Genomic DNA, 19897 nt, shown 5'->3' with positions numbered 1-19897 from the left:
ACTCTCTGCATCGACTGGCCTCACTCTAAATTCATGACCACAAATCTCCAAACTTCCCTAGTACGTTCACTTTCCCACTTGTTAAAATCGGCATCCCTCCCTCCCTCTCCAACCTCCCAGCAGCTCCTCCGCCCCCCCTTCCATGCTGTGACTCTGCCTGGTACTTAGGGGGAAACGGAAGTCCAGGCAGGAACTCACCCCCCACACGCCCGCCTGCATCTGACCTCAAACTCTCTCTGCTGATTGAAGGGCAAGTCCTCAACCTGTGCCCTAGAGCCCAACCCCTCTCATCTCACCCCAGGGTTCCCCCACTTCAGTTATCCCCTTCTTATGGTCACTGCCCCTACTCTACAAAGCCAGCCCCACCCCTTAGAACCACCCCTCCAGCCCTGTCCCCTTTCTGCTGCCTCCCATAGCCACCTTCCCCACATGTCTGTATCCAGGCACTTCGCTGACCCCTCACACTCTCTCCTTAACCCCCGGCAGGTCATCTGCAGACCCTCCACCGAGGGTCTTCTGTGGGTCATGCCCTACTCCACATCACCAAGCACCAGGCTTATTCTGCCCTCTTTCTCAGCAGCACTTGGCACAGCAGCCTTTCCCCTGGAACACTCACAGGGTCTGTGACTGCCTTGAAAGCCACTCCTCCGCAGCCCTTTCTTCTCCCAAACTCTGAAGTCAGAGGTTCTTGCTAAGAGTGATTCTCTCTCCTCCTCTAAAGGACATTCGGCAATGTCTGGAATACAGGGAGGGGGGCCACTACTGGCATCTGTAGGTAGAAGCCAAAGATGCTGCCAAATGTCCTGCAAGGTTCAGGGCCGCCCCCACAACAAAGAATTACCAGGTACAAAATGCTGAAATTAAGAAATGCTGCTCTAAAAGCAGCAACCCAGCTCAGTCCAGGGATCCTTCCTCTTCCTCTACACCCGTGGCTCCCCTCCAGATGCGACAGCACTCCCCCAGGCACCTCCTGCCCTGCTCTCCCCGCTGAACCCCAGGCTCCTTCAGCCCACCTACTCTCTGACCCCTTTAATGTCACGTGGACACCTCAGACCTGACATACCCATTTCCCCCAGCCCTGCCTCACCCCGAGGTCCTTAGTGCTGGATTCTCAGTGAATGGTACAGCTCCCCACCCAGAGCCTGTGCCCTCACCCCACGCATGCAATCACAAGTGGGGCCACCGTGACCCCTAAACACTCCAAAAGCACCTGCTCCTGTCCATCTCTGTAGCCTCTCTCCCTTGCATAACCTCAGTGGCTTCCCAGCTGTTCTGCTTCCAGCCCATTCTCCGGAATGCATCGAGGACGTCTTAAACCTTAACTCGGATGTGGCACCATCTTCCTTCAAACCTTCCAGTAGCTGCCGCCTGTTGCTTGTGAAATAAAACCCTCCCTGTCTCTGACTTGGCTGTGGGCCCCTCCCCATGCCAGTTACACAGACCCGACACACCTTGTTTTCCCCTGCCTCAGGGCCTTTGCACTGGCTACTCAGTTGCTGAATTTTCACAGGCAGCCTCCTGCCATTTAGGGCTAGGCTGAAATATCACATCCTCAGAGGGGCCCTTCCTAACCAGCAGCCTAAGGGGGTGCTCCGCTCTGCCATCATTTGCCAATGCTAGATGTTTTCTGGTTTGCTGACTTATTGTCCAACCCTCCCCGCCCTGAATAAGCTCCATGAGAAGAGGAACCCGCCTTGCCCGCTGCTATTCCCAGCAGAACAGAGACTGCCTACCTGGTATGTTGGATGAGTGAACAAATTGAGCCTACATAGCTGCATGGCCGGTGACTGGGGAGGTGAACAGGCCACAGACCCCTGGGAGGGGATGGTTAGCCACCTGGGCTTTGTTTACACCCCAGGGTCCTGTACCCCTCCCACCACCCAGGCTGGGGCTCAAAGGACTGAACCTTGTCCCTGCCCTCCCCTTAAGCCACCAGGCTCAGACAAGTGGCATCTTCAAGAGAATGCAGGATCAGAGACCAAGAGCCAAATCCTAATGGAGGCTGGTGACGGGTGGCCCGAGAGCCAGGGGCCTCCCCGGGCACGAAGCACAGCACCTCCTTCCACCCAGCAGCAGAGGCCGAGAGGAGGGCCAGCCTCTACTGTCCTTGATAAACAGGGCGCTGCATGTACTGCCTCTGTCCTAGGGCTGCCTCAAGGTCTCTGCCTGGGAGCCTCCCAGCGGGGCTGTCCCCTACTCGTAGCGGCATGGCCAGAGCCCCTATCCACTCTACACTCAACGCAGACCCCACTCCCCCAGCCAGGAGCAAGAGGAAGAACAGCACCTCCCTGCAGTCCTTCCCTTGTGCTAATGCCCAGGACTGGGCCGCTGTTCAGTCTCAGGGTTTGTGACTCATGACTGAAACCCAAGGCCGACTGAAGGCAGAGGGCACAGTGTCCCCTGAGCACGTCCTCGTGTCCTCAGTGCGGCCCCAGCATGTGACCCTCCAGAAGGCTGGCAAACAGCAACCTCTCCCCAGAACTTGGGAACTCCAAGCTTCAGCCCTGCCCTGCTGCTTCCTGGCCAGGACCCCTGGAGCACTCGCTGAAGTCTTTGGTATTCACTGGAAGGTGGGATAGCCACCTGGGGCCCCAGAGGGCAAGGGGAGTTAAAGGCACACAGGAGGCGGGAAGGTCAGCACAGCACACTCCACTTTATTTCCTCCCCCTTCTACCCCAAGCAGGGCTTCCTTGACCCTCTGAAAGGCCACCAAAACAGTACCCTTGGGGACTGAGGGGCCTCTGGCCCAGGCCCACTCACTGGCACCCTGGATGCTTTCTTCATGCCTGGGACAAACCTCATGGGGAAAGCCGGAGCTAGGGCAGAGGAGGAGGGGGCCTTGCCTGGAGGAGGACAGGCCAGGTAACCCCAGCCCTTTCTCCTTCCAAGGCTGCGCCTGGCTGAGCTCCAGGGAATAGCAGTCTGGGGTGGAGATGACTGAGTCCTCTGTTCAGGGGCCAGCTGAGGTTCCCATTGTGCAATCCGGTGGGGCCTCACTTCTTTCTCTTCTCCCCGATGGTGGCAGCCCTTGACCTAGCACCTTCCTGCTCTGCAGGGGTGTGAGTTGGGCTCTCAAAGCCTCCTGGAGAGAAGGGCTGGAGGCTACACCGCTGCAGAACATCCCCCACACTTGGGCATGTTGGGTGGGATGGGAGGCTGTTCCCAGGGTCCCAGCCACAGGGCTGCCCCGAGGGAGAGATAGGGACACCATTAGTCCATGCTGGGGGGCAGGGCCTCAGGCACAGGAGGGATTCCAGGGTTCTGTGGGACTGGAACCTACTTCTTCCCCACCCCTTCCAGGACCTGTCTCTGGAGAATGTCACCTCCCATTCCCAGCATCCTCCAGGGCTGGGGCAAAAGTCAAGAGCAGGCAGAGCCAGGCCTGCCTTCCCCTATGGCAGAGCTAGAAGAACCCCTGGCCCTAGGAGCCCTTAGGGGAACACAGTGAAGAGAGGGGAAGAGGCCCGGCCCTCTGAGATGGGGTGGTAGGTTGGGGCTGGAAGACAGTGGTGTGGCCCAGAGGAGCCAAGAGGTAGACGACCCAGCTCCACTGGGCAGAGGATGCCCTCCCTACTTGGGGACAGAGGCCACAGGCTTAATCTTCGGACCTCCCCTTGAAATGATTTCCAGGTACACAGCCCCCTGGCAGAGCTGGGCTTCCCTGGACAGGGACTGGCTGGATTCCTGCTTCTGAAGATGGGACTGTGGGGTCGGTGGACACTCTAGCCAGCCAGGACTGCTCCTGAGCAACACTGGGGGCACCTGCTCCAGGCCTTGACCTTGGGGAGGAAGCCAGGGTCTGAGGCTGCCTTGCCGAGGCCTCTGCACTGAGCTTTTTCAGGGCAGGGGACTCCCCCCCAGGTGGGCTCTCCCCAGGCCCTGCAGGAGCAGGCTGGCCTCCCGCACTGGAACCACTGGGGTCAGGGCTCCTGGATTCGGCCGACAGTGCCTCCAAAAGCCGCTGCAGGGATAGAGAGGCCGGAGCGGGGCTGTGGGCATGGGACCCTGCAACAGGAAAGACAGGAGGTGGAGCCTCTGAACTGTAGGATGACATGTGGCCCAGCTGTGCGGAGCCAGAGCTGGCTTTAGTGTCACTCACGGGGACGAAGAGCCCAGCTCATGGGAGTGGTGCCCACCCATGCCACTGCCTAGTGCCTCCAAGACCCGGATTCCCACACTACTAGAGACCAGGACAATGAAGCCATCCCATCTCTTCCCTGCCTGGCCCCTGAAGTCACCATCAGAATGTCAGGCCACTCAGGCTTCCACCACTGCCCCATTCACACCCGAGACCGCTGGGACAGTTAAGTTGCCTGACCCAGCACCAAAGCGCCCGCCTTCTGGACCCTTCACCCAGGCTGCTCTGCCCGCAGCCATACCCTACCACTCACCCCGAACCCAAGACCTCCCCTAGAACCGTTCCTGCACTTAATGGCCACATCTAAACCCTGCACCGTGCCAGGAGCTAGGTTGGGGCTTCCTTGTTCTTCACTGTCATGCCAGACTACAACTGTACCCCACCTCTTTGTGGGCACTCTTCCTCATTCAAGCCCATGTTCTCTGGCTGGCCCCAGCCCCTCAGCACTGCCTCCCATCCCAGTTCCTCCTGCGCACGCAGCAAGGGCTTCACCAGGAGCCTCTTCCCTCAGCTGACCCTGACCAAATCCTCACTCCCACATTTCAACTGGCGATCTTCTACCAGGTCCTGTTAGCCTCACAGCCCACACCTCCCTCCAGACCTGGTCAGCACCAGGAGCTGCCACCATTGCAGCCCGTTCCTGGGGGCCACCCTCCACAGTACCCCCTCCACCTGTGCACACTGAGGTAGCGCGGCTCTGCAGACACTCCCCAGACCCAGCATCTTCCTACACCAGCCCTCCCCACTTCAGATCACTCCCACCTACATAGGCTCCACAGCCCCCATGGCAGTCACCCCCTCAGAGGCAGCCTCAACCACCTTCCCCTGCCATCACACCTGCTGCCAGACCCAGCCCTAGAGTGCTGGCATCCCCCGTCTCTACCAGGTGTCTCCTGCTCTCCAGTCAGCAGAGGCACATCTTCTCCTTTGTTTCCAACCCCTTCTGCCTACCTCTGGTGGCCTCACCTCTCCTTAGGCAACAGAGTCCCCAGCATCCGTACATCAAGATCCTCCTGCAGACTTAGGTCTATTCCTGTCTTCTTCCTTCCCACTAGATCCAAGGAAATGCCTCAGCTCCCACCATGTGCAGCCTTTTTCCAAACATTCTGGGTGTCCTTTCTCCCCGCTGTATCCACCCCTCTCCTCCAGCAGGTCATGGTTCCAGCATCTGAATGTACTCCCATGCTCACCATCTTGATAGACCCATCCCTTGACCACAGGCCTTTCCACCACCTCCCAATTCCCTAGTCATGGTAGTCAAACCTCTAGAAAAATTACATACAAGGCCAAGATGGTGGCTCACATCTGTAATCCCAGGACTTTGGGAGGCTGAGGCAGGCGGATCGCTAGAGGTCGGGAGTTCAAGACCAGCCTGGCCAACATGGTAAAACCCTGTCTCTACCAAAAATACAAAATGTAGCCAGCATGGTGGTGCTCACCTCTAATCCTAGCTACTCGGGAGGCTGAGGCGCACAAGACTCCATCTCAACAAAAGAAATTACATACAGATTTCTCACTACATCTATTCTTTAGGGACTTTTTTTTTAAGAAGATATTTAGTACAGTAAAAAAGTGTAGGGGAAAGAATGGTGCTGGAACAACTGGCTAGTTACGTGAAGAATGAAGTTGGACCCCTTCCTTACACCCTGTTCAAGGGTTCACTCCAAATGGGTCATATACTTAAATGTAAAACCTGAAACTAAGACTTACATGGAAACAGGAGCAAATCTCCATGACCTTGGGTTAGGCAAAGGCATCATAGACACCAAAAAGGAGTGACAAAATTGGTCAGTTGGACTTCCAAATTTAAGATCCTGGTGTTCAAAGGACATCATTAAAAAGTAGGAAAAACAAAAAACACAGGATGTGATGAAATATTTAAGGGCAACATCTGATGAGGGACATGTGTCTAGAATATATAAAGAACTCTTACAACTCAGAAGAGACAACCCAATTGATGAAAAACAGACAGAGGATATGAACATTCTCCAAAGATACAGATGACCAACAAGCACATTAAAAGATGTTCATTATTAGTTACTAGGGAAATGTAACTCAGAACTACAATGAGATACTACTTCATACTCACTAGGATGGTTCTAATCAAAATGATAGATAACAAGTGTCAGCAAGGATGGGAGAAATCAGAACCCTCGTATACTGCTGGTGGGAATAAAAATGGTGCATCCACTTGAAAATATCTTAGCAACAGCCAGGCGCTGTGCCTCCGCCTGTAATCCCAGCACTTTGGGAGGCCGAGACGGGTGGATCACGAGGTCAGGAGTTCGAGACCAGCCTGACCAACATGGTGAAACCCCGTCTCTACTAAAAATACAAAAATTAGCCGGGCATGGTGGCACATACCTGTAGTCCCAGCTACTTGGGAGGCTGAGGCAGGAGAATTGCTTGAACCCTGGAGGTGGAGGTTGCAATGAGGCAAGATTGCATCATTGCACTCCAGCCTGGGCGACAGAGTGAGACTCCATCTCAAAAAAAAAAAAAAACCTTAGCAGTTAAACATAGAGTTATCGTAGGACCTAGCAATTCCATTCCTAGGCCGGGCGCGGTGGCTCACGCCTGTAATCCCAGCACTTTGGGAGGCTGAGGCGGGTGGATCACGAGGTCAGCAGATCGAGACCACCCTGGCTAACATGGTGAAACCCCATCTCTACTAAAAATACAAAAAATTAGCTGGGCGTGGTGGCGGGCGCCTGTAGTCCCAGCTACTCGGGAGGCTGAGGCAGGAGAATCGCTTGAACCCGGGAGGCAGAGCTTGCAGTGAGCCCAGATCGCACCACTGCCCTCCAGCCTGGGCGGCAGAGCGAGACTCTGTCTCAAAAAAAAAAAAAAAAATTCCATTCCTAGCTGTATACTCAAAAGAAATGACATGTTGACACAAAATCTTGTACATAAATGTCCATAGTAGCTCTATTCATAATAGCTGCAAAGTAAAAACCCAAGTGTCCCTCAGCTGGTGACTAAGTATGGCATATCTATCCAACGGAATGTTATTCGGCGATGTTATTGATACATGCTACAACATGGATGAACCTCGAAAACATTAAGAAGACAGACACAAGAGGCTATGTGTTGTGATTCCACTTATGGGAAATGTCCAGGCAAATCCAGAGAGGCAAAGTAGGTTAGTAATTACCTGGGGCTGGAGGCAGAAGCAGGTAGTGAGGGGAGGGAGAGGGCAATTTGCATGCAAGATGACCCAGGAGTAGAATCTGGGTCAGGGGTTATGTACACTTCAACCTTCCAGGATGTCAAATTGTTTTCCAAAGTGGTTGCGGCCCCTTTTATTCCTATCAGTAGGGTCTAGCATTTCCATTCATCACTCTATATCCTTACCAGTATTTGGTATTATTGGGCTTTAAAGTGTCTAGTTTCGTGGCTATAGAATGGTATTATAGTCTTCATTTGCATTTCCTCAATTACTGAGGTTGAGCATCTTTAGTGTGTTTCCCATTTGGTCTCCGAGATGTCTGTTAAGTCTCTTCCCATTTTTCTATTTGATTTTTTTTTTTTTTTTTTTTTGAGACAGAGTCTGGCTCTGTTACCCAGACTGGAGTGCAGTGGCACGATCTTGGCTCACTGCAACCTCCGCCTCCCAGGTTCAAGTGATTCTTCTGCCTCAGCCTCCCTGAGTAGGTGGGACCACAGGTGCACACCACTATCCCACTAACTTTTATATTTTTTTTAAGAGATGGGGTCTCACTATGTTGTCCAGGCTGGTCTTGAACTCCTAAGCTCAAGTGATCCACCCACCTCAGCCTCCCAAAGTGCTGTGATTACAGGCATAAACCATCATACTCAGCTGGTTTGTTCTTGTATTAATGTGTAGCTCTTTATGTATTTTGTATACAAATTATGTGTTGCAAAAAAATATATTGGGGCCAGGCACAGTGGCTCACACATGTAATCCCAGCACTTTGGGAGGCTGAGGCAGGGGGATCACCTGAGGTCATGAGCTCAAGACCAGCCTAGCCAACATGGTGAAACCCCATCTCTACTAAAAATACAAAATTAGCTGGGCGTGGTGGTACGTGACTATAATCCCAGCTACAAGGGAGGCTGAGGCAGGAGAATCGCTTGAACCCGGGAGGCAAAAGTTGCAGTGGGCCAAGATCGTACCATTGCACTCCAGCCTGGGCAAAAAGAGTGAAACTGTCTCAAAAAAAAAAATCTTCATTTGTAACCTGTATTTTCACTTTCTTTTTGGTGCCTTTGGACAAAGTTATAATTAATGTAGTTGAATTTATGAATCTTTCTAGTTTTACAGTTAGTGCTGTATCTCATTTAAGTGATCCTTCCCTATCCCAAGGTCATGAAGAGATCTTACTATATATTTTTTTCTAAACGTGTTAAAGTTTTTATTACATGTGTCTTTCATGCATCCAGAGTTATTTGCACATGATATGAGTTAGGAATTTTTAAATAGATGCTAAATGGCTCTAAGACAACTAAATAACTTAACTGTCCTTCCCTAGTGACCATCAATGGCCCTTCATCAAGGCTCTGCTTCTGAATGGGATCTGTTTCTAAATTTGATTCTGTTCCAGCAGGCAATTGTCTAGCTTTGCTCCAGTGCTATGCATTTATGTAAAGACGTTTCATGAACTAGATGACTAACATCTGCTACGGCAAGTCTTTTTAGTTTTTCCTTCAGGGATGTCTTGGCTATTACTGACCTTTCATGTTTTCATATAAAAACTTTATAATCACTCTGTCAATTGGGAGGCCAAGGCAGGCGTATCACTTGCGGTCAGGAGTTCGAGATCAGCTTGGCCAACATGGTGAAACCCTGTCTCCACTAAAAATACAAAAATTAGCTGGGTGTGGTGGCACACACCTGTAAGCCCAGCTACTCAGGAGACTGAGGCACAAGAATCACTTGAACCTCGGAGGCAGAGGCTGCAGTGAGCCGAGATTGTGCCACTGCACTCCAGCCTGGGTGACAGAGTGAGACTCCATCTTTAAAAAAAAAAAAAAAAAATCACTCTGTCAAGATCAAAATTATTTTGAGTGGGAATTTATAGATTAATTTGGGAAGACTGAATTTTTATAACATTGCCTTCCTTTCAATAACAGATTTCTCTCTATTTAAGTATTATTTAATGATTTTAATAAAGGTTGATTTTTCCTCAAATGTTTGATACAGCTGTCAGATTTATTCCTTGGGACCTTTATGATTGCTATTATAATGGTATGTTTACTAACAATTGTGTTTTCTAACTGGGTGCACAGAAATACGATTTTTATATTAACTGTATTTACCTTTTCTACTTCTTATTAGTTCTAATAACTTGTTTATAGATTGTTGCTTTCAATACAGGTAATCATCTATTATGAACGATTTCTTTGCTTCCTTTCCAATCTTCGGACCCTTAGTTTCTTTGGCTCTACCTCAGTGCCCAGGACCTCCACTGCCACACAATGTGGAGTAGATGGGACAATGGTGGGAAAACTTGTCTTGGTCCCAGTTTTAATGTTTTACCTTTAACTTTTGTTCTAGGTTTTTGGTAGATGTTTATTATCTAGGCTAAGCAAGTGAGCCCTATTCCTCTTTGGTTAGAGTTGAGTCATAGTGAGTGTTAACTTTCCTCAAGTGCTTGTTCTGCATCGTCGTGGCAAGCCCCCGTGATCTCACCCTGCTCCCCCTGCAAACTCATCTCCCTCCGCGTCACCCTCCCTGACACCATTAGAGCACAGGTGCCTTTTCCAGGTTCAAGTCACCTTCCTGCCATGCCACTCACCTCTCCCACGGGGCCTGGGGCCACTTGGGCTGCAGCCGTAGAGTTTGAGGACCCGGGTGATGTCCGAGGCACTCAGGTTCCATCGCTGGCCGATGTGGACACTGGGGGCCCAAAGTGGTGTGATGGTGGGCAGCCCACGCCGGCTGAAGGCGAGCCTGGAACCCAGCGGGAGACCCCTGAGCCCAGACCACCACGGGAGAGGCTGGGGGAAGCAGAGGGAGAAGAAGGCAGGGTCCTCACCTCCCATAGTGCATCACAGAGGAGTAGTCATAGGGCGTCAGCATGTTGCTGCTCCGAGACTTGATGAAGTTGATTTCAAAGCCTAAAAATACAAAAACAATACAACCTACTGACATATAAAGAGGGCAGGCAACAAAGGGCGGGCAATGGCTGGAGAGTCTTCCGGGAGCTCATAACTCACCCAAGCTGAGGGGCAACACTTCCCCAGATTTGGAGCCCATCTCCCCCTCACTCAGGTCCCCCAGGCCTTCAAAGGGATTGCTCCCCTAGTCCTCCCAAACCCAGCCAGCCACACATACACGCCACCTCAGTCACAGCAGCTTCCTCTCCATGGAGCAAATCAGCGCTCCAGCACCTTCATACCTCACCACCTGCCTAACATAGCTGCCTCTCGAGGTCTTCTTTCTTTTTAAAAATTCATTAAACATATCTTTGGATAAGTAGTATATTCATTTGGTTCAACAGTCAAATATTGAGCTGTAGTAAAAGTCTATTCCATCCCCTGCTTCCTGAGTTCCCACCTCCCCGCCCCACAACAGTTAATTACTGTTATTAATGTGTCTGCCCTAGCAGTTTCCGTACATGTTAACCTAATGAGAACATCTTAACCTAAATGAGAACAAATACGTTCTCATTTTTTCCACTGGGGAACTGGTGTTTTAGCCTGTTTTATCATTAGGAATAATTATTAGTGCTGTTTTCCAACTCAATTTCTGCTTTTACCTTTTTAAATTCCCTCCTGCTTTCATTTAACTTGGGCTGACATGCTCAATTTGTTCTGTTTACTGATACGTAAGTCTACACGTTTTCTCTGAGCATTGCTTTAGCAGCGAACCATTGGTTTTTGTATAGTCTTTCATGATTTTTGTTTTAGAATTGCTGTACTTTAACTCCAGAGCTGAAAGAAAGTTTTGTTGTTTTTTTCAATTTCTGAATAGGAGAAGCTTTTGGTTTTGATGTATCGGTTTCTACTTTATATCGTGATCAGAATGTTTATATTGGTCTACTTTCAGAGTTGCAGGTTTTCATGGCATTTCATGGTATATCACGAAATTATCAGGGTAAACTTTCACAACTGTTCCACGAGCATTGGGAAGCATCAGTCTGTTTTCAGGGTACAGAGTCACTTGTCACCCCCCTCACTACCTCCCCAGCCTGGTCTGATTCAATATCCATCCCCTTCCTTTGTGAGGTGCTACCCACGTGCCCCAGTCACCCCTTTCTCTGTGACTCGTGTTTGCTGAGAGCCACTGAGAAAGCGGTGTTTGAGGCCTGGGAAGGTCCCTGGGCCCAGGCAGCTTCCCTGGCTGCCTCACCTGGCTAACACCAGAGCAGTGAAAGGTCTCGTGCTAGATGCCCTCCACCTGCCGGAGGCCTTCCCGCTCCAACCCCTAAGCCAGACTCCCACCCAAACCTCCTCTGCCCCTCCCTCGTGGGGCTCTTCCTGCCTCCTGAACCAGACCATCAAGCCCACAATGGGAGAGACCCCACCATCACCAGGATCTGATCCCCGGCGCCACCCAGCTGCTGCTGCCAGCACAGGAACCACAGCCCACCTGCCTCCAGCCTCCAGTCTCCCATGGCCATAGTCTGCGTTTCTTCTACCTGCTCACTGGCACCACTGGCACATGTCCCAGCTCCACAGTGCTGCCCTCAGCCCGTGGCCCAGCACTTGGCTTGTGCAGCCTGCTACCTTAGGGTTCCACTTTGGCTCAGCTCCCCAAGCTGGCACACAGCCCCAGCCCACGGTGGTGGTGTCTGGTACATGAGACCGCTGCTAGAGTACTCAACAAGCAGGTATCATGGGCACTGCCTGCCCTATCCCCAGGGAGAGGACAGTGTCAGGGATGAGAGGCGAGACAAAGCAGGTGGTGGCGCCCTAGCTCAGGCACAAACACAGGTGGGCGGAGGAAGGCCTGGGGCCCAGAACAGCAGCTGGATCACCTCCAGGTCCCAGAGAGAAGCGAGACCCCCACCTTCCCCAAAGGAAGCAGGCAGGTGGTGGGGAGGATGGATAGCCTCACCCATGGGGACCAGGCGACTTGGGCCCAAGCCCTGCTGTCCCCTCCCCGGCACCAGCCTGTCCTGTCTGTGGCCTGGCTCACCTGGGAGGATCTCGTTCCAGTTGACACGGATATAGCGGTCCCGGTCGGCCCGCGCGTGCTCGTGCCAGAAGCCCAGCACATGCATGAGCTCATGAAGGACAATGCCCCGGCCCTTCTGGAGACAAGTGGGTGCCAGGGAGACCACCTGCATCCCTCCACTGCGCCCCACACTCGAGAAGCACCTGCAGGGTGATGAGAGCAAGCGGGGTGAGCGCCAGCCCAGATCCCTCCAGACATATAGACCTGGGCTCTCCCTCCCCACACAACACAAGATAGACAAACTCCCAAAAGGCAGGCCCTACTCTGGGCTCTAGTCTCAGATTCACCGTTCTCCAAGCCCCTTTACTGCCTGGACTTCTGTGAAATGGCCATACCGGACCCCCATCACCAGCCTGGGCTGCAGGGAGGTGGCAGAAACTGATATATGAACACAGAGGACAGAAGCAGCTCACTAAGTGAGCACACCCTCCTGGGCAGCCCTGAGCCAAGGCTTTCACACACATTGCCTCAGGCCCCTGACAAGCTAGGAAGCAGGTATCGCCACCACTCACACCCCCGAGGGGACAGAAGAGGCTCAGAAGTTAGGGGACTTGCCAGGACTCAGTGACTCACGCACTGTCTGCCCCACAAAACCTCCCCTCCTCACCACCCCATGAAGTCCCCTGGGAGAGGAGGGCTTTGTACATGGAGGGTGTAGCACCATTCCCATCCCTTTCCCACCTTCCGCCCTGGAGGTCCAGCTCACACTGGGCAGACCCCTCAGGGTGGGCAGGGGGACTGAGCCCTGGAGGATGGGCCCAGAGGGGCCATTGTCTAGAAATACATTTTAGACAATGGACAAGTTAATTCCGGGCTGAACCCAGAAGCGAGCTGAGATACGCGTCCTGGCCCCAGTACTTACCCATACATGGGGATGATGGAAATGAAGTCTCTCTGGCCCTCGTAGGGGACAAACCTGATGCACGTGGAATGTTCAAACTCCGCAAGAGCCTCCAGGATGACCTGGCGGCTGGGCTCATCTGGAAGACACCACCTGGCTGAGCGCCTAGAGCCCTGGTGGTCTTTGAGCTCTACATGAGGGTCTGGGAGCAGAGCTCTGAACTCACTCTCCCAAAACAGCATCAAGAAAGGGCAGCCTAGTGGTGCCAGGAAGAAGCTGGGCCCCAGACAGATCCTGGCTGTGTGGCCTTGGGTAGGTCACTGTCCTCTGCACTGCATGGTCTCAAGGGGAACCAGATCCCCCTAGACATACTTTCCCATCAGCTCTCCCAGGATTTTAACCCTCCCTACTCAGGAGACATTCAGCAACAGAAGGGCTTCTATGGACAGGTTCTTCGGGTAGGGAGGTGGAGGGGATGTGGTGGTGTAAGAGCAAAAGGGAAGAGAGGAACACATCTGCCGCATTAGGAAGAAGGGGCTGAGGCAGGGAGGGAGCCCGCCATGCTCACTCACCGTACTTGCTGGAGAGCAGGAAGGGGACCTCCACGACACCACCACCACCCGTGGGCCACTTGTTGCTGGTTGCTGACAGCAGTCGGAAGGGACTCTGAGGAGAGAGCAGCAGTTCAACCCCTGGGGACAGAGGCCACCCAAGCTTTGTGCCCCAAGGGTACCACACCCCAGGGCACCAGAACCCCAAAGATGTGGGAGTCAGGACCTGTGTGCATGGGAATGGGGGACCATTAGAGACGGGACAGAGCTGTGGAAGGCAACGGGCCAGCTACATGAACCTTGATGCACAAGACAGTCCCTTGGCCTATGACGAAAGAATTTCAATCTCAAGTAAACAAGAGATTAGTCCCTGAGGATGTTGGCTAGGAGGCCCAGCACCCCAGGGTGCCCTGGAGCAGGAGGGCTTGGGCCAGCAGCCCCACCCCAGCATGTTGGCAGTGCCCCTTCCAGAGGGGAACAGCCACCAGGCTTCCCTGAACGTGGGACAATCATGGGAACAGAGCCTATATGGAGTGAAAGTGAGGCAGCACCCCGGCCTCGGCCACTCTCTTCTGCTCTCCAGCAACCAGAGCCCTTCGGCACCCAGGCTCCACAGCACCCCAGCGTGCCTGTGCCATCAGCTGGAGGCATTTGATTCTGCTCTGGGTGGTTGCACACCACCTCCCCGAGCACTCACTGCATAACCCGGAGGGTCTGCCCTGGCCCCGGAGTTCCCGGGCAGCCTTGGGCCAGCCTCTGGCTCTCCTGCCCAGCCAGAGGCTGTGCCGTCAGTGGTGGCCTCCAACAGGACAGTCTTGCCTTCCCCTGGGTCACTGTCCTATTCAGGAGCCTTCTGCCATTCGCAGTTGCCTAAAACACATCGCTGCTGTCCTGGGCACAGTGTTCCTTTTCTGCTAGCAAGGCACCCCAATCCCCAGCAACCTTCTCCCTTCAGATGTGACCCCTCGACCACAGCCAAGATGGTCAGGCTCAACATCACTCCTTGTTCCACCATCCCTAGGTCGCCACTGCCACCAGGCCCTTTATTCGCCACCGGCCACTCTGCCAACTCTTGCTCATCTCTTCCTTTATCTGAGCACCTCCCAAGTGCTGAGCACCTCCCCTGGGCAGGGTACCAAGCTGGGTCAGGTGTTCAAACCTCCTCCTTCAGGAAGCCCTCTCAGGCCGACTGCCAGCACTTCAGATACCAGCCTCCCTTAGCATTCGGGCTGGCTTATTCCTATTTCCTAACAGAACAGTCGCTCTGACCTTGACAAAAAGAGGCATCTACCAAGCTATGTGCGTCCCTCACACATCAGGCCCCGTGACATCCAGGGTGGGCTCAGAGGGCCTGTCGCCAGCTGAGGGCTTATCCGCACCCACACACGTCAGTGTGTGCACTCACTGGCCGGACGATGTCCCCCTCGATGAGGAAGCTGCTCTCTGGGGTTTCTTCCGGGATGAGCCCTGGGAAAGGAGGAAGGACGTGTTGGCCCATGTCCCCCAGAACACTGACTCATGGGACAGGCCAAGCAAGTCCCTACTTAAGTCTATCCTTGTGTCTCTTTCCTAGTGGATTGTTACTTTTATAAGTTCTTAAATGGCCTGATAAAAGTATAGGTCATCGGCTCTCCGAGCCTGGGTGTTTAGTTAAGTCATTAGTCGATGTTTGAGAATGTCAGCCACCCTGTGCGGGACTGTCTGCAGGTGTGAGGGGGCTGGGGGACAAAGACAAAGGAGTCTGAGGCTTGGAGTCTGTCCCTCTCCTGACTGTGGAGCTAGAGGTTCCCTGAGCACTGAGCCTGTGTGGCCTCAGGAAGTCACACACTCCCTGAGTGTGCGAGGCTTCTCAGCTGGACTGCATCCTTCCCCCGCTCAAACACAGCCCATGACCTACGCAATCCAGTCCCAAGCCCAGGTCCCTGCTGTCAGGAAGCAGCGGTTTCTTCCAGCCTGAGCCACACTCCTCAGAACAGGACCTGGGGTCTCCCGCCCACCTCATCCCCCATCTATTCCCCACCCATCTGTTATATTCGGGCCCCTTAAGGTGGCAATTTTGTTCCACAAATTTGTTCCACCATCAGAGGCAGGCAAATACCGGCTCTCGCAAGCCCCTCTCCCCTTAGCCCCTCTGCTTCTCGTCTCTCCCTGAGCCGGGTCTCCCACAAGTGACTCACAGAGGGAGTGAGGGAAGCAGGATAGAAGGCAGGGAAGAACCCAGGCGCAGCCTCAGCCAGATCCCATGGGCGCTCCAGACCACAAATGGCACCGCTGACTTGTACCACCTTTAGGCAGGGGCCAGACTCCTGTCCCTTAGAAGTCACAGTGGGCCACCTCAGGCAGACAAGGGAGTAGGCCCCAGGCATCTCTGGCTGAGGCAGCTCCTTTTGGCCAAGGGCCAGTTTTGGGAGGCAGACAGCTGTGCAGCATTAGCCATATTCACAGTGGCTGGAGATGGGCAGGTGCTTCCCAGGAAAGCACTGGGTGAGGCATGGACAGCCCTTATGAGACAGCCTCACTGTAGGTGATAGGATAGTTGTTGGGGTCACCAGCATTTGGGAGTTTTCTCCATTGGTTCTGGTTACCTGCAGACCACTCACGGTGGTCCAGGGGTGGGATGGTGCCTGGGGCTCAATGCTCAGCTAGTGCTGGGCCCCCAAGTCAGCTCACGGAGGAAGAAGGGAGCAGATCACACAGTGGCTACCACATCTGGTAGGATCTCACCCACCCTTAGGGCAAGGTTGCCCCCTGTTCAGCCCTCATTGCTTCAACCCTGAGTGCTTCAGCCCTCATTGCTCTAACATCTGAACTCCAGTCTCCATTTTGACTGGCTTTGTTCAGACTATTTATACACCCTCATTCCTCAGCTGACATCCCCAGACGGCAAGACCCTGAGCCTGACCTTTTTTTGTTTTTTTTGTTTTTCTTTTTTTTTGTGAGATGCTCTGTCGCCCCGGCTGGAGTGCAGTGGCACGATCTCAGCTCACTGCAAGCTCTGCCTCCCAGGTTCATGCCATTCTCCTGCCTCAGCCTCCTGAGTAGTTGGGACTACAGGCGCCCGCCACCACGCCCAGCTAATTTTTGTGTTTTTGGTAGAGACGGGGTTTCACTGTGTTAGCCAGGATGGTCTCGATCTCCTGACCTCATGATCCACCCGCCTCAGCCTCCCAAAGTGCTGGGATTACAGGCGAGAGCCACCGCGCCCGGCTGAGCCTCAGACTTCTTAATCACACCTGCAGACAGTGCTGCACAGGGTGGCTGACAATCTCAAACGTCAACTAACCGCTTAGCTCCACACCCAGGCCGTTTAAGAGCTTAGTTTTTCTTATAAAAGTAACAATCCACTAAGAAAGATACAAAAAGAAAAAGTAGACTTAAGCAATTGCCCATAGAATTTCCACCCATTCACACCTGTAGTCCCAGCTGCTCGGGAGGCAGAGGCAGAAAGATCACTTAAGGCCAGGAGTTCAAGACCAGCCTGGGCAACATAGCAACGCCACTCCATCTCTTAAAAACCACTTAGAGCCCAGTGTAAGCTGGTCCATTTCCTCCCAGGCTCTGCATTTCTGAGTGTTCAGTGTGGTTTTCACACTACATAACGTTGTGCCCCTCCAGGCCGTGAGAAGATGTAGTGCCCTCACCTTGGTTAATTGCAGGAATGTCCTTGTCCCCGGAGGCCTGGGTTCCCTCAGGGGTGAGGCCATCTGGGAAGCTGGTATCACAGGCTCCTGGGCAGCTGGAGGCCAGGGGTGCTCCTAGGATCACACCTGGTCCAGACAGACAGGGGCATACACAGATGCCTGGAGCACCCACCGGTGAGACCAGACAGCAGGACATGGGGTGAGTGTGGGGGATCAGACTGTAGGATTCAGTCCCTAGGAAGAGTAGGCTCCAGCACAAAGCCAAGGAGCCTTCCCAACCTCCCTGCTCAACCCCAACTGGTGCCAAGGTCTAGATGACCTCAGGGAAGGAGCTCCCTTAGGGGGACCAAAAGGGCACGTGCCCCACCTATGAGGTAAAGGAAGGGCAGGAAGGAGGCAGGACAGACCTCAGGTTCTGATGCCCGTGACGGGCAGGGCCAGCCTCAGACCCCACTCTATGACTCTCTCTCAGCCCAGGCTCTTGGACAATGGGCTCAGCCTGGATGACCCCCTGCCTGACCAGGCTGGAGTGGGGACTTACAGCCTACCCCCACCCCAAGACAAGTAGGCCTGGGGCACAACACCTATCTTCTGCCAGGCAGGCCCTCTGCTTCCAGGGCCTTCAGGAGGCCCCCCCTTGGCCCCCAGGAGCTGACTTCTAGAATAACCCTGGAGAGCTCTGTGCTCTGAGCCACTGAGCTCAGCTACAATCCCTGCAGACTCCAGCCACAACCTTCTGGCCTCTCCCCAGCTTTCTCCAGGCTGGAGTCAGCAGCAGGAGGGACAGACAGCCAGCTTACCTGGCAAGGAAAGCAGACCCAGCACCCAAGGCCAGAGGCCCCCTACACCCTCCATGGTAGAGCCCTGCTGCCCCTTCAGCAAACAAGACTAAGTCCCAGCAAGACACAGTAACCTAATTGCAGAACCAGCACCACCACCCCCTCTTAAATAGCAGCTGCTCCACCTCCCACCTTGCTCCCCTCAACCGCCTCCACCTGCAGCCCCGCCCCAACCACCTCCACCTGCAGCCCCGCCCCACCTCCACCTGCAGCCCCGCCCCAACCACCTCCACCTGCAGCCCCACCCCAACCAGCTCTACCGGCAGCCCCACCCAAACCAGGTCTACTGGCAGCCCCTCCGATGCCTACCTGTGGTTCCCACCCCAGCCCAGTCCCCTTCCTGGCTGTAGTGGGTGAAAGACAGGAGGGGCCCGCTTGGGAGTGTGGCTCTTCTGAGGTTCCTTCCTGCCACCAGGGGGCAGAGAAACATCGCAGAAAGTTGCTCCAGGCCCCGCTGAGGCCCCAGCCCAGGTAGAGACCTATTCCTCCAGCGAGGGAGACCCCCTTTCCCACACCGGCCTGTGCTTAGACATGGGGAAAGCTGCCTGAGACCCTGGGGCGCCCCCTGTGTATCTCCGGAAGGAGGAAAAGGTCACTGCACTTTCACAAGCTTTTATTTTAGTACACATATAGAAAAGTTCACTATCACAAGCACAGGGCTCCAGGAAATTTCACAAACTGAACAGTGTGCAGCACCCCAGAAAGCCTGCCATGTGGGAAAGGTGGAACCCCCAGATGCCCAGAGCCTCGCAGGGAGTCCACCCCCCTAATCCCACAGCAGCTGGCATGATCAGTCAGTATTTATTCCCATTTCACAGATTTGGAAATTTAAACTCCTTACCTATATCCCCCCTCCTCCATACCCCTGAGCCCCAGAGCCAGGTCACTCAGGGCCCCACCTGGATTGAAATCCCAGAGGCAGAGCATGTCAGCGCTGGGCAGCATTTGGGGACACCCCCCCAGTCACCTGCACCCAGTGAAGGGAAGCGACAGAGCCAAGAAGAATAGCTATTGTCCACAAGGACCTTTCAGCATTCCCGCTGTGCCTGGAATCCAGAGCTTCTCCAAAGATAGGAATCAGAATCACAGGGAGACCGTGATGGAGGCAGATGCCCTGCTGCCAGGGCAGGGTATTGACAGATGTCAGGATACACACCATGGATATGCTAGTTAGCTCGTTGTGGTCATCATTTCACAAGGTATGCATATGTCAAAACATCACGTTGTACACTTAAACATATACTACTTTTATTTGTCAATTATGCCTCAGTAAACCTAGAAAAAATAAGTAAAATAAAGAATAGGACCCATCAAAAAACAGATGCACGAGGCTGACCACTTAAGATGAGTGTTCAGGCAGGCATGGTGGCTCACGCCTATAATCCCAGCACTTTGGGAGGCCGAGGCAGGTGGATCACGAGATCAGGAATTCAAGACCAGGCTGGCCAACATGGTGAAACCCCATCTCTACTAAAAAAATACAAAAATTAGCTGAGCACGGTGGCGGGCACCTGTAATACCAGCTACTCGGGAGGCTGAGGCAGATGAATCGCTTGAACCCAGAGGCAGAGTTTGCAGTGAGCCGAAATCGCGCCACTGCACTCTAGCCCAGGGGACAGAGTGAGACTCCATCTCAAAAAAAAAGATGAATGTTCAGTAAAAAAATTAAAGTAGGCCAGGCGCGGTGGCTCATGCCTGTAATCCCAGCATTTTGGGAGGCCGAGGCAGGCAGATCACTCGAGGT

The 19897-nt window shown here is 53.6% G+C and overlaps 1 protein-coding gene across 1 annotated transcript; it reads right to left on the bottom strand.

Moving 5' to 3' along the window:
- Positions 1–3595: 3595 nt before the first annotated feature.
- On the bottom strand, positions 3596–18169 carry ASTL (astacin like metalloendopeptidase). The gene is made up of 9 exons (XM_032178015.1): positions 18115–18169; positions 17315–17440; positions 15079–15140; positions 13695–13788; positions 13144–13261; positions 12243–12424; positions 10138–10219; positions 9898–10052; positions 3596–4005 (listed from the first exon to the last, which is right to left on the bottom strand). The coding sequence occupies exons 1-9, from the start codon at positions 18167–18169 to the stop codon at positions 3596–3598; spliced, it is 1284 nt and encodes a 427-aa protein (XP_032033906.1).
- Positions 18170–19897: the final 1728 nt, after the last annotated feature.

Source organism: Hylobates moloch, unplaced genomic scaffold, assembly GCF_009828535.3.
Source record: "Hylobates moloch isolate HMO894 unplaced genomic scaffold, HMol_V3 SCAFFOLD_15, whole genome shotgun sequence".
NCBI classification, from domain to species: Eukaryota; Metazoa; Chordata; class Mammalia; order Primates; family Hylobatidae; genus Hylobates; species Hylobates moloch.
This window is presented reverse-complemented; position numbering and strand designations above follow the sequence as displayed.

Coding starts and splice junctions, on each gene's coding strand:
- ASTL (XM_032178015.1), bottom strand. CDS start 18,169: ATGGAGGGTGTAGGGGGCCTCTGGCCTTGGGTGCTGGGTCTGCTTTCC. Junction 12,425..13,143: donor TCCATCATCCCCATGTATGG/GTAAGTACTGGG, acceptor ATCACCCTGCAG/GTGCTTCTCGAGTGTGGGGC. Junction 10,053..10,137: donor TCTGTGATGCACTATGGGAG/GTGAGGACCCTG, acceptor GCTGGGTTCCAG/GCTCGCCTTCAGCCGGCGTG.